This window comes from Strigops habroptila, chromosome 8 (assembly GCF_004027225.2).
Source record: "Strigops habroptila isolate Jane chromosome 8, bStrHab1.2.pri, whole genome shotgun sequence".
NCBI lineage: Eukaryota > Metazoa > Chordata > Aves > Psittaciformes > Psittacidae > Strigops > Strigops habroptila.
In genome coordinates this window covers 42107477-42120745 of record NC_044284.2, presented here as the reverse complement: position 1 = coordinate 42120745, position 13269 = coordinate 42107477, and the positions used below count along the sequence as shown (strand labels likewise).

General features: G+C 40.7%; 1 protein-coding gene across 7 annotated transcripts in view; it reads left to right on the top strand.

Moving 5' to 3' along the window:
* The window catches only part of KLHL20 (kelch like family member 20), a 28440-nt gene that overhangs the window by 11030 nt on the left and 4141 nt on the right, over window positions 1–13269 (top strand). For 5 of the 7 annotated variants that reach the window (XM_030495478.1, XM_030495479.1, XM_030495480.1 and 2 more), the window contains 8 exons: window positions 4262–4420; window positions 5570–5664; window positions 6283–6398; window positions 6777–6960; window positions 8133–8276; window positions 8460–8593; window positions 9164–9372; window positions 11265–11371. In XM_030495478.1, the coding sequence (XP_030351338.1) occupies window positions 4262–4420; window positions 5570–5664; window positions 6283–6398; window positions 6777–6960; window positions 8133–8276; window positions 8460–8593; window positions 9164–9372; window positions 11265–11371 (1148 nt within the window). Of the gene's footprint in view, window positions 1–4261; window positions 4421–5569; window positions 5665–6282; window positions 6399–6776; window positions 6961–8132; window positions 8277–8459; window positions 8594–9163; window positions 9373–10795; window positions 10974–11264; window positions 11372–13130; window positions 13237–13269 lie in introns of all 7 variants that reach the window. The other 2 variants (XR_003992741.1, XR_003992740.1) reach the window with 2 other exon arrangements.

Genomic DNA, 13269 nt, shown 5'->3' with positions numbered 1-13269 from the left:
TGACAGCTTTGAGCAGCTCTCATCTTGTGCTTCTTTCCAAATCCTACCTTTATATTTGCTGTGTGCCATAACAGTGATGGGTACCAGTCATTAGGTGGGGAAGAAAGAGGAAAGAAGTACTTGTAGGACTGTGTTGTACTAGTGGTTTGTATATGATCCATAGCATTTCTGAAAGTTGAGTGGCAAGTGCTATGTGGAAGGCAAGGTTGCAGGTGTAGCTGGAGTTTGGCAGTGAATCTGACAGGACTGCATAATGGTATGACATTTCATTCCCCTTTCAGAAATGTTCTGGATTCTACATGATTGGAGGGGAGATAGGTGTTAAAGTAAGGACAGTACATCGATAGAACCAAAAAAATTTGATGTCGAGTTTAGGGATTGGAAAGGTGGGTGTATGGGAGAGCACACAACTGCCTCAGTGGAGTCTTCAACTCCCTTCCTGTAGCAGAACTAGGGTTTTGCATCTATTATTCAGCAGAAGCTGTTTAATTTTGTAGCTTACCTTTCTGAACTCAAATCTCTGTTCCTATGTGACTCTCTGCCTAGGTGATTTTTTTTTTTTTTTTTTTAGTGTTTTTTTTGGGGGGGTGGGGGAGGGGAATTGCCAGCAACTGGTTCGGGGAAGGATCAGCATAATAATTAAGGATTTTGTGAGCAGTAGTCTGGAAAGAATGGGTCTTTACTTTGCTGTTACACCCAGATGCAGGAAGGAGCCCAGTGCTTTTAAGTGGTGTCTTTCCTGAGCCCTGGTTGGAAGGGTAAAAATTTGTCTGTGTTTGGGAACCAGCTGCTCTGTAGGAGTGCGCTCAGCATGGACGTCTGTTCCTCTGCTAAAAGAGATTAGTCTCTTGCCTCTTCTAGAAGCTGCACTCTTTCATCCTTTGGAACATGTAGCCTGCTGTGGAGAAATCTCCTCATTCCACCTACTTCACAGGTAGATCTTTTCCAAAGGGAGTGACTCCGGTATCAACTCGTGGTGCTCATTTAGTGTCCCCAGAGAAGCTGCAGTATGTAAGTGCTGTAATTGATTGCAGCTTGCTGACTTTTTGTCCCCTGCAGGAAACAGATTGGAATTGTATTAATTTCAATCAGAAAAAATATGAGCAGAAGCAAACACAGTTGAACTTGACTGTTGGACACATTGAAGACAATACTTGGTATCTAGCTGTAGACACATGACATCAGTTTACTCTAAAAGTTGCAGTTAAATACATCTTTCCTATCTGTAAAGACTAGAAAATAGAATTTGCTGTATAAGATGAGAGCTTGTGTTTTGCAGAACTTGGTGATTTCCCAAAAACCTGACATTTTAACTGTCCATTTCATGTGCTCTGTGCTTGCTCTGCATTTAATTTCTTCTACATTTTTTTGGGGGGAGCAGGATGGTAACCAGATGGCCACTTTTTTCAGTGCCTGGTTGTTTTAATGGTTAGATCTGTGCTGCTCTTGTTATTACATGAGTAGGGCATGCTTACAAGCCTCTAAATAACTTTTTAACAGCATAACAATTTTGGTTTAAAATGTTTTAGCATTAGTACATATAGCTGGCTGTTAAGGGCTGCTTGCTATGGGGTTCTTTTCTTTTGCAGTCCCTCAGAAACAGCTTTCTATCTTCCTTATCCCTGTTAAAACACAAAAAGCAAAAGTTTTGGACTCAAAACCACTCCTACTCAAAGATGAGGCAAATTAAAATTGACTTAACTGAATCATGGCCTCCGGAAAACAAGTGCTTAGATTAGAGCACTATTTGTTGGCCTGGGCAGGTTTTGATGTCCCTTTCAGTGCCCTGGGAATTTTGCAGCTCTTCATCCTTAATGATCATTTCTTTGCTCCCACTGTTTCTCTGCAGACAATCTTAGTGGTGCTGCTTTTTGGCATTGTGTTCTAATCTGCCATTATTTTCCATCTGGAGAATGGACTGGTAATCTCTGATGGAAGCCAGTGATACAGCTACTTAATCATCCTCTACTGTGGAGGCTGAGAACTGATAAAAATGTGCCTTCCTCTGCAGAGGCTGTACGCTCATCATTCCTCCGAGCTGGGAAGAAATGCGAGATGGGATTTTCCTGAATGACAATGTAAAATATTAAGCACTAGGCATCAGGCCAATCCATGCCAAGTTACCTTGAACGCAGTTTGAATTGCTTCATGTTCTCTGCTGCACTAACCTCTAGTTCTATTAATTTTTATGTGTATTGCTGTATTAGATCATTAACTTCTTGGTAAAATATTTTTCCAAGTTTTCCATTCCCCTTAGTTTAATTTGTTGCCTAAACCTCCTAGCGAATCTTGTGGATATAACGTGAAATGGTTCTGTTAACAACTCTGCTGTACAAGGACAACTTTTGTATTTTTTTGTTTGGTCTCTGACACCTTTGGGAAGGGAGAAATATACTTGAGGATGAACAACTTGTACTTTGTATCAACAGACAAAAAACGCACCCCATATTATATACTTTGACATTTGTTCTGTTTGTAAAAGCAGCAGTGCACATGAATACTGTAGAGGAAATGAAGCCAATCCAATTCTTGTTTAATAAGAAGTCAGTCTAATAGACCATTAGTAGTATTAGGTAATTATTAGTGTCCTGATAATTAAGCCAGAATAAGCCAAAGCATTTAAAATTATTTACTATGTAAACTAACAAGTTGCATAGTAGTAATGATTTGGTTTGCAGAAGTGCTTCCAGTACTTTGAGTTTTCTGAGGCCATCAATGGAACTGGGTTTTCTGAGCGTGGAAAGGAGAGTCTGGATGACCATCCTTAACTCATAGATTTCCAGAGCCTCTGTTTTCAGTCTCTGAGGCTGCATTTACAAACTGTCAGAGTAAAGTTTAGACATAAGCTAGTCAGCGTAGAAAGGAGGGAGACTGTGGAAAAGTGCTGATAAATATCTTTAATGATAAACCCCGTTCTTACTCTAAGCCTGAAGAAGTGTGGGTTAACCTGTCCCTGAACGCCCATGAAATCCAAGAACCGTCTTGTAACTGATCTCATTGTTGTGGTCTTTTTAAACAATATTTTCTGTTGTCAGTAACTTGGTGATTTTTGTGGATCTGTTCAGTGCTTTTAAGTAATTTCTTTAGGTAATTAAAAGGACTGCACAGCTGATTCCTGTTGAGATGGTTGTGTCGAGGTATATAATTTATGCTGCAAATCATAAAATAAGTCGTGGAATTCTAATGTGCCCACAAATTATAAGAACAAGGCCAATATTCAGTAATTTTTTGTCACTGAACCTCTTGGAGATTACAGGCTACAAACTGGGAATGATTGTAGGGAAGCCAAGATGGCAGTTATGAATCAAACCATTTCTGCAGTTCTCTTTATTTTGATTCTTGCATCTTTCCCATGGTACCTGTGAGGAAGACATGGCTGTGCATGAGCTCGGTAACTTCCCAAGGCAGTCACAGAGTGACTCACATGTGCTCTGCAGTGTGTTGTTTGAGCAGTCCTCCAGTGACAGCTAAAGCCTTCTGAGAAACTCGGTTGCTATCTTGGCTGCTGAAGGAATTATGTGTTTGGAGATTGTCAGTGGCTTGAATTTCACAAGAGATCAGTCTTTAGGGCCTTAGGAAGCTCTGATTCTCTCTTTAGTGCATCTGGACTTGTGCATACTTGCATATTAAGAGCAAATGAAAGAGGCAGGATCAAATCAGTCCATCTCCCTTTCCTGAAATATTTTTATTCTGCCACAAATCGACATTCAGGAAGACTTTCCATGTTCTCTACAATGTCTCTAATAACTTGTTTCTGAGACTTTTATTTTGTTCTCTGTTTCGAATTTCTTGTGAATAGAGCCTCTCTATTCTGATAGTGCTTTTCAGTCGCATATTTATCATCTATGCAACATTTTTATTTCTGCTTTGTGTTAGACATGCCAAAACAAGGAGACTGATTTTAAAGAAGGGCTTTGTTTTTCTCGTGTATTTTGAAATCCAGTCAGTGTGTTCTGTGGTTTAAAGTGTCCTACAAAAAAGAATTTTGTGTAAAGGTCCCTTTCACTTGCATTCCCATCTAAAAGTGTCTTTGTTGTGTTGCAAGGGACTGCATTCTGCTCTGTGCAGCAAACCCTTCACATGTGTTGATGTCAAAACTGATGGGTATTTGGCACTTTACTGGATCTGTCCATTAGACTCTAATTCAGGTGGACTGTGTCCTCTTCAGAGTTGCACTGAAGTGCTGGTGTGGTGAATGCTCTGGTGCTTTGGCCATTGTCCTTACTTTTTTTTTCCCCCCTTTCCTTTTCTGTTTAATCAGGTAATGGAGAGTGAGGAGTTCATGCTGCTTCCTGCCAATCAGCTCATAGACATTATATCCAGTGATGAGTTAAATGTTCGCAGTGAAGAGCAGGTGTTCAATGCAGTGATGGCCTGGGTGAAATACAGCATTCAGGAAAGAAGACCGCAGCTGCCACAGGTAATCTTGAGCACAGTAACATTTGAGGCTGCTTTATCCAGAAGAAGAGTAATGAGGGCTGATGTGGTGGTGCCACAGCAGTGTCAGTTCTGAATGTATGCAAAGCTCCAGTAAATCTCTCTGACTTCTACCTGTGGTAGGTGGCTTGCACTCTCTGTTCATCTAAGCTGGAAGGTGCACTGTCTGGAGTCTTCAACAGGGGCGTTGTTGAATTGTTTCTAGGCAGGACTTGCCAAGCTAGATCACTCCAGTGGTCTGTCCAGACAAACCCATCTGCATTGCTTTGAGTGTTGTATAAAAAACATAGTGGATTAAAAAAAAAAAGCTTTTCTTCATTTATGGTGTATCTTTAAGCTCTGCTGCTTGATGCCTCGGCCCACATGATCCTGTACTGGAGCTTGTCAGAATGGTTTTGTTGAAATATGATGCTTCATCTAAGCCAAGCCATTTCACAGAGAAGTACCCATTCTGACAAAGCTTGTCAGCTGGAAAGCCTCTGAAGTCTCAGGCTTTCTGATCAAAAGAGGTGAGAGTCTGCCTGCCTCAGTGTTTCTGCTTTGAAAATAGACATTAAGTGCAACTTTATTTAGTTGAAAGCTTTGGAAATTGTTTTAAATAAACCAAGCCAGAAAAACCTGCTGTTCTCAAGGTAGCTCTTAATGCTCTTATAAATGTTTGCCTTTTTAGGCCTCTCTGTCTATACCTGCTTTCACCTCTAAATTCTAAACCATTGTGAAAAGCATGTTGCTTGTTATTGTTCCTTTACTGCACAATACGGCTCACATTTAAGAGAGCTAAATGGTTGATAAAACTTCTAAGTAAACTAGTGTTTCAGGCAAATGTATTGACATCTGTAATTTTGTAAAGGTTTTTAATTGTGACCTTGTTTCCAGCTGTTAATAGATCCAGTGGGTTGTTCCCTTTCAAAGACTGGTATTTTGCTGGGTATATAAATGGGTATATTGAGAAGATAAAGGTGCTGTAAGAGGAGCTAAAATGCCAGGGTTTGGCTGTGTAAATGACTGTGCATGTTTGCCAGAGGAATTATTAACTCTTTTTCAAAATCTTTTAGCCACTATTTTCCATTTGGCTTCTTGCATCTCTGTGGGGGTGTGTGGTTTACCATATATATTCCATTTTGTGTTTTAGGTCCTGCAGCACGTCCGTCTACCACTGCTGAGTCCCAAGTTTCTTGTGGGTACAGTGGGTTCTGATCCACTTATTAAGAGCGACGAGGAATGCCGGTAAATCTCCTCACTGATTTACACAGTGAGATTTCATTGTGTTTGCATCTGTTCTCTAAAACTGTGCTGATTTGTCAGTGGTAAATGGGTAATATCTCACAATTTCCCCTCTCGCAACTGGGAGGAGAAGAGATGCAAGAAAAAGTGTTTTCTGTTTGCATAATAGTCAGTGGTGTGCCCTACAAATGTTTTTGTTCTCTCAAGTTTCCAGTGAAATAGTAAACTTTAAGTGTGCAGTTTTATTGCTGGTAAAATACCTTTCAGTGTACTGTTTTCTACTTTACATTTTTTGTTTCTCTAGTCATGGCCTTTCATTACAGCTTATCACTTGCATGGCATTCATAATCTCATTAGGACTGAAAGTAGTTTTTCTATGTAAAAAGTCTGCACTTTGATAACTTAATTGGATTCTGGGGTTCGAGTCTGTGATTTCCCACAATGCCAGTGCAGTGATGAGTTTATGTTTTGACTTGACCTATTCATGCACTTACATGACTTGTGAATATGTGAAGTGCATGACTATTGCTGGCTTCTGTTGTGATCGGTTTTGATTTTTATCTTCTCCTGAGACTGGTATCAGGTGAACTTTGGGGATTAATATTTTCCTGTTTTGCACAGGGATCTAGTGGATGAAGCTAAAAACTATCTCCTGTTGCCCCAAGAGCGGCCACTGATGCAAGGACCAAGAACTAGGCCACGCAAACCCATCCGCTGTGGAGAAGTGCTCTTTGCAGGTATGTATAGCTCCTGCTGGCTTAGGTCAGGAGACTCAGTTCTGGGTTTTCTGGTGGTAGTGTTCCTGGAAGGCCAGTCTTCACAATATATTTCTGAAGTGACCTGTGCATTAATATTTGGAGGTTTGAGTTAATTTTCACATTCTTACTTGTGTGATTTCTTCGGTGCTATGAACACCACAGCACTTCCAAACTTATATTAATACTCTTGAAAATCACATTCTGTCTTCTAATTGTCGTTCTTAGAATGAGTAACTCGGAGATGGGAAGTGGGTTAAGACTCGCAAAGTCCAGAGGCATTATTTGTACCAGGCACACACAGAGTACATGAGCTCAGTGCATTGTTATGATGCTATTTCTTGTGTTTGGTTCTCACAGTGGGGGGCTGGTGTAGCGGAGATGCAATTTCCAGTGTCGAGCGCTATGACCCTCAAACCAATGAGTGGCGGATGGTGGCTTCCATGAGCAAAAGACGCTGTGGTGTTGGAGTCAGTGTTTTGGATGATCTTCTTTATGCTGTGGGAGGCCATGATGGTTCCTCTTATCTTAACAGTGTAGAAAGGTAGGTCTCTAGAAGGCTAGTGTGCAAGATGTTAACTCTGAATGCTTAAACCTGGGTGAAGCCTCTTAAAAATGAATTCATTTTGCCAGCTCTGTTCTTGTTCTTCTGAAAACCTGAAATTTATACTATGTTATCTACATTTCCTCCTCCCTTCTGTACCCCTTCAATATTGTGTTGGTTTACTGTTCAACTAGGGCTTAATGCATAACAGCTTGTGTCATGTTATCCCCAGCTTAATGAGACAAGACATAGCCTTTGATATAAGGAAGGCATATGTAAGAGGTGGGTCTGGGTATAATTGGTGGGAGGAGTGCTGCTCCTAGTTAACCTTCTTTTCAATTGTAGTTTGTTTTTAGCATTGTTGAGGAAGGTGAGGTTACAGTAAGCATTTCTTAGATGTTGAGGGAAAGATCCTGGAATTTTATTGGGGAGTGGTAACTGGAGATTTAAGGAACCTTAGTACTTACACAGAAGAAGGAAAATGCGTAAGTTTTAGACCTGTGAAAGACTTAAGTCAAAAAGGCTTTACCAGGCTTCATATGGCAATCCCCATACCTAAAAGCCGTAAGACTTAGGCACTCCTAGTACTATAAATCTTGGCTCTGTAACAAATATAGTGACGTATACAAATATCTATTTTCTCCTTGAGCCTTTCCTTCCCACATGTCTCCTTGCATACTCCCAGGTTCCCAAATCATAACCCTAGCCTTGCATCTCCTGTGTCCTGCACTTTTCTTCTATGCACCATATTTCCTTGTCTCTGGATTCCCAAGTCCATCTGGCTCTTCCATCTTTTATCTTGAAATGCAGGTCCTAGTGCTGGCTGAGTTCTTGTGTGAACTGCAGAAAACATACAGCAGAGTAACTCTGGCTGCTGCTCTTTGCATAGAAGCAAGGTACCACATGTCAGCCAGTCTCTGGTAACCTGCTCTCTTATGAACCTGAACCTTTGATCTTCAGTTTGAATCATCTTATGCTGGAGTTTGAACATCCCTGGAATAACATGTATTGGATGCATTATATCACTTCAGAGGTTTTGTCCAACTTACAAATAGCTGTGTTGCAGTTTAAGCTCAAGATACGCAAGTTTCACTGCCTTAGTAGTTCCCAAGCATGAGAGTCTGAAGCATACCTAGACAAGGAATTCATGCTGTTTGGTGTGTTTTTTCTAGGTATGATCCGAAGACCAATCAGTGGAGCAGTGATGTGGCCCCCACTAGTACCTGCAGGACCAGTGTTGGAGTAGCAGTTCTTGGAGGCTACCTCTATGCTGTGGGTGGCCAGGATGGTGTCTCTTGTCTAAACATTGTAGAAAGGTACTTTCTAATTAAAAAAGGTGGGGCACAAGGAGAAGAAGGTCTCTTAGAAGGTGCAATTGATGCAGATGAGCAGTTGCTGTACAGATCTTACAGGGATTTTTGTTTGAAGAGAATAAGGTTCCTGCCCCTTTGTGAAGATGTCGACACTTCACTAAGCTTTGTTGTTTATTCTTCTGCCAGGTATGATCCCAAAGAAAACAAATGGACTCGAGTGGCTTCTATGAGCACCAGGCGCCTGGGAGTTGCAGTGGCTGTGCTAGGGGGCTTCCTTTATGCTGTGGGAGGCTCTGATGGAACTTCTCCTCTCAATACTGGTATGCCAATCCTTTCCCTTAACTGCAGTCAGCTCTTGTTGTGGTCCTGTTTGTCCTTTATGTCCCCAGATGACTTTTGATTATCTTAATGATGAGTTTGTAGTGTTTTTTTCTTCTTAAAATACAATTTTTGCCATACAGTAATTCACTCTCCAGGCTTGCATGTTGCCTTTTTTTTCTTGATGCTGCATTTGGCAGTGCGTCCTGAATACAATACTTTGATCATTTGCATAACAGTTGCAAGCACATCTTTTTTTTTCCTGCAGTAACCCTCTTCTGCTGTAGGAAGGAAATTGCAAAAGGTAAAATTACTGCAAGATGATTATGCAGGTCAGTTTGTAGCATTACCAGCTCCCTCTTGGGTGAAGATGCTGAATGTGATTGACTGTAGGGCTGGAGACAGGAGAGATAATAGCAAGAGTTGTGTAGAACAAAAGCATTAGAGTGAGAGATAACAAACTGGTTCATCGTATTTTTGGTGTGTGCAAATTGTAGCATCTTCACAGATTGAACAATGCTTTGGATGCAGGTTCGAAAGTGCTAACTGCCACTGTGTCATTTCCTCTGCAGTGGAACGCTACAATCCCCAGGAGAACCGCTGGCACACAATTGCTCCTATGGGGACAAGGAGGAAGCACCTGGGCTGTGCAGTATACCAAGACATGATTTATGCTGTGGGAGGCAGAGATGATACAACAGAGCTCAGCAGTGCGGAGAGATACAACCCTCGAACCAACCAGTGGTCTCCTGTTGTGGCCATGACATCCCGCCGGAGTGGAGTGAGTTTGGCTTGGTTTTGTTGTCTATACTACGCATAATTGTGTGGTGAGAACACAGTATAGTGTCATCTTGTGAGGATTTTCTCTTGCTTTCTCTGTACCTTCACCTCTCTTCTTCTGTGAGAGGAAAGGGGGAAAGGTTTGCAAAAAGTCAAAGCTCTTTAGCAAGGCTGAAGTAGTAGTCATATCATGCCATAGACAGCTGTTTAACATGCTTGAGGATGGGGAAATGGAGGATCTTTTTAATAGTTTTGGTTACTTATATGAAGTCAACTACTTAGGTCTGAAACAGAAGAGTTCTTGAGGTTTTTACTTGGTGATGTAGCCACACTTGGTATGAGATACTTTTAGAGAACAGTATCAAAATTAGCACCCGAGTCTTTTTGGGTGAATTAGGAGATGAACATACTTTCAAAGAAGAGCAAGCTGGGAATTTGGGCAAGCAGGTGTTTAGATATAGACTTCATCAAAGTCTTTTACTTGCCTTGAGATGTGTGTGGGAAGAAGGTTTCTGGATTTTCACTTAGTACATTGCCTTTCTTCACTGAGTCCTGTGAATATTGGGAGTTGCAGCATCTTCTCATCAACTGCTAATCTTAGTGCTTTCTGTAGGCTTGTTTAAAAAAAAAAGGGGGGGGGAGGGAGAAGGATTAACAGTGGTTTAAGTAGTCATCATATTTAGGCAGATGCAAATGCTATGAATATTTATCATTGGATAGAATCATAGAATGGTTTGGGTTGCAAAGGACCTTATGATCATCTAGTTCCAACCCCCCTACTATGGGCAGGGACACCTTCCATTAGACCATGTCGCTGAAGGCCTTGACCAATCTGGCCTTGAACACTGCCAGGGATGGAGCATTCAAAACTTCCTTGGGCAGCCTGTTCCAGTGCCTCACCACCCTCACAGTAAAGAATTTCTTCCTTATATCTAACCTTAATCTCCCGTGTTTAAATTTGAACCCATTGCCACATGTTCTATCACTACAGTCCCTCATGAAGAGTATTGAATTATATAGTAAAGAGTGGATTAATTCTGTCTGTAAGTTAGCATTTCTTTGGTGAGGCAAGTATGAATCATAATTTGAGTAACTACTGGTTTTGGAGGCAGAGAACACATATTTTTTTCCATCAAGACATATAGTTTCCTGTCCAATGCTGTCCTTTTTAGTTAATGATCAGGCATTGACTTTTCATGAGCTGCTTCTCTATTTGCTTTCTGTAAGCTGCTGAACAGATACATCTGTATCTGCAGCCCTCCTGAGTTTTCTAACTTTCTCAGAGCCAAAACAAGCACTTTATATTGTGTTCTTGTATTTTCTCTGTTATGCCACGAGATGTTTTCACTGGAAATGATCTTTCTAAACCACAGAACTATTGGAGATTTCAGTGATTTTTTTTTTTTTTTTTTGTGCTTCGGCAGAAAAAAAGAGAAATGCTGGAGTCCAAGATACTTACAGATGGTCCAAGCCCCAGCCTGAGAGGAGCAAGCCAGGGGCTTAAATATGGGTCTCCTAGTTCAAGCAAGCATTCCAGGCTGTAGGCTGGTAGATATTCTGGTGCATGCATGTCACACTTGAAGAATTTCAGTCCAGGACATAGTAAGTTTTGTCTGACAAAGGCTTAGGTTCTCATGTATCTGTTATAATTCTGGCAGTTCTAGTTCTTTTAGCTGGTAATAAGGGGAACCTTCTGCTTCTTCTCTAAGAGATTCTGTTTTGAGATAACTTTTCATGTCTCATTATTTTTAGGCTATTTTATTTGCCCTTCCCCCAACCAAAAAACCTCTGCTGCAGACTGCCTTTCATTTTCATTCTAACCCTGCTTTTCAGGACCTGTCTTTCCAGGACATCCCAGCTAAGTAGCTGCTATCTGTGATGCTTGTTTTGCAGGTTGGCCTTGCCGTGGTGAATGGACAGCTGATGGCAGTGGGGGGTTTTGATGGCACAACATACTTGAAGACCATTGAGGTGTTTGATCCAGATGCTAACACATGGAGGTAACTGTTAAGTTTGTGAAACAATCAAAAAGCAATCTCCAGCTGTACCTGGTGCCACTCAGCTGGAAGTGTCGCAGACAAATTAGAAGTGTGATGTACACTGTAGCGAAGAACTCATGTGTGGTAGCCAGCATAAGATTGACATTGTGGCTTATTGGCTTGCATGGAAGTGTAAGAAAGAGAATCACATTTTGAAAAATATCACAATATGTCATTTACATACAGCATCCCCATGTCTATGACTGTGGCAGTTGAGAAACATTTTCTTGCAGATTTCTGCTTGAATTCCAGTCATTGACTCCATTTTAAGTAAAACAGGAGTGAGATTTCCATGGTTTTCCCATCTAAGTATCCCAACAGATTTAACCAACACCTAATGAATAAAGTTGCATTGCATCTTTTGCAGGTAGTAACGTATATAGCTTATTGAGACCCAGAGAAAATAAATTATTTAGCAGGCTTGTTGGGTAGCAAGCAAAAGGTCATACCAAAACCTAGTTTGTTTTTAAGTGCTGTTTTTGAATATAACACAAATATTGTACTTGTGAGATGCCCCTTCTGTTTATTTTGGGCTATTTATTATCTGCTTCTCAATAAAACTACGCTTGTCCTTAGCAGAAGGAGCTCACAGTCATGATGGAAAATTAAGCCTACTCGTTTTTTTTCTTTCAAGCTGAGGCTCTGACTTCCAAATCCTTTTGGAGGAGCTGAAACAGAACACTTCAAGCATATGATGTTCTTCCCCTTTAAATCTGCAAGACAGCAATTAGAAGAATGTCATCAGATTTACAAGCTGAGAGGAATAATATGAAATTGCTGCTCAAAAATACATACTGAGCAGAAAAGAAATAGGAAAAATAGCCTTTTTAGTAATAACTACACTTGAAAGCAATTGCTTGTGTATTTATTCCCAAATCTAATTAATACAAAATTTCAAGATCCCATGGGTATTCTTGCTGCCTTAGTAATCTGGCAGGAGTGGGGAAGAGAAGTTAATGTCTTTATTCCTTCCAGCCTAGTAATACTAGCAGATTAACTCTTTCCTGCTGAGATAAGCTGTCATGAGAAGCACTGGAGGAATTTTGCCTTGTTTGTCAAACTATGGACAGTGCTTTTTGAACTGCTGAGAAAACCAGTTGAGTAGAGAGTAATACATGCTTCATATTCCTTAGCTGAATAGCTTCAGTTACTCCCAGTGGCAGAGTAATAACATGTCTAGAGTTAGAAGTTACTGCCTGGGCTAGCATTCACAGAAGGTAAGGAGGTTGTTCAATGTATTTGCTTTTGTTTTTCTCCCACTAAATTCAGTATAGCTGATAACATCTGTGGTCTTTTCTTTCTTTTGTTTGCTGAACTTCTTGCTCCATGAAGGTTATTTTTTGAGTCACCTAACTGAGAAACGCTTCTGATGCAGTCTGAGTTTAACAAATTGCATTGGTAGGAGTTGTTTAAAAACTTGCTTCTCCCACTTCTGCCAGCAGACTTCAGTGGCACAGAGGGGAATACGCAGCTGAAGTGAGTAGAGATTAGATTTCCATATGAAATGCAGGCACCATTTCAGTAACATATTTCAGAGAAACAGATGGTGCTTCAGATGTGTTGTATCTTGATTGGATCAGCTGAATTTAGGGTATTAGAAATATAAAAGAAATTAGTTCAATTGTGAATAGCAAACCTATTCTTGCTTCTGTGTTACCCAAAATGTAGCCCAAGGTCAGCTATAGTTTACAGAGTTCTCTTCTATCTTGTACATTACCAGATGGGGAAAGCAAGTGATTATTTGAGAAAACTGCAGTGTCAAAATGAGAAGCAGTTTCTGCTTTGAGAAGGGCATGAGCAAATACAGCTGTTTACCTTGGAAGTGTGTAAGTTGACTGCTACCCAACTTCTTACTTGTC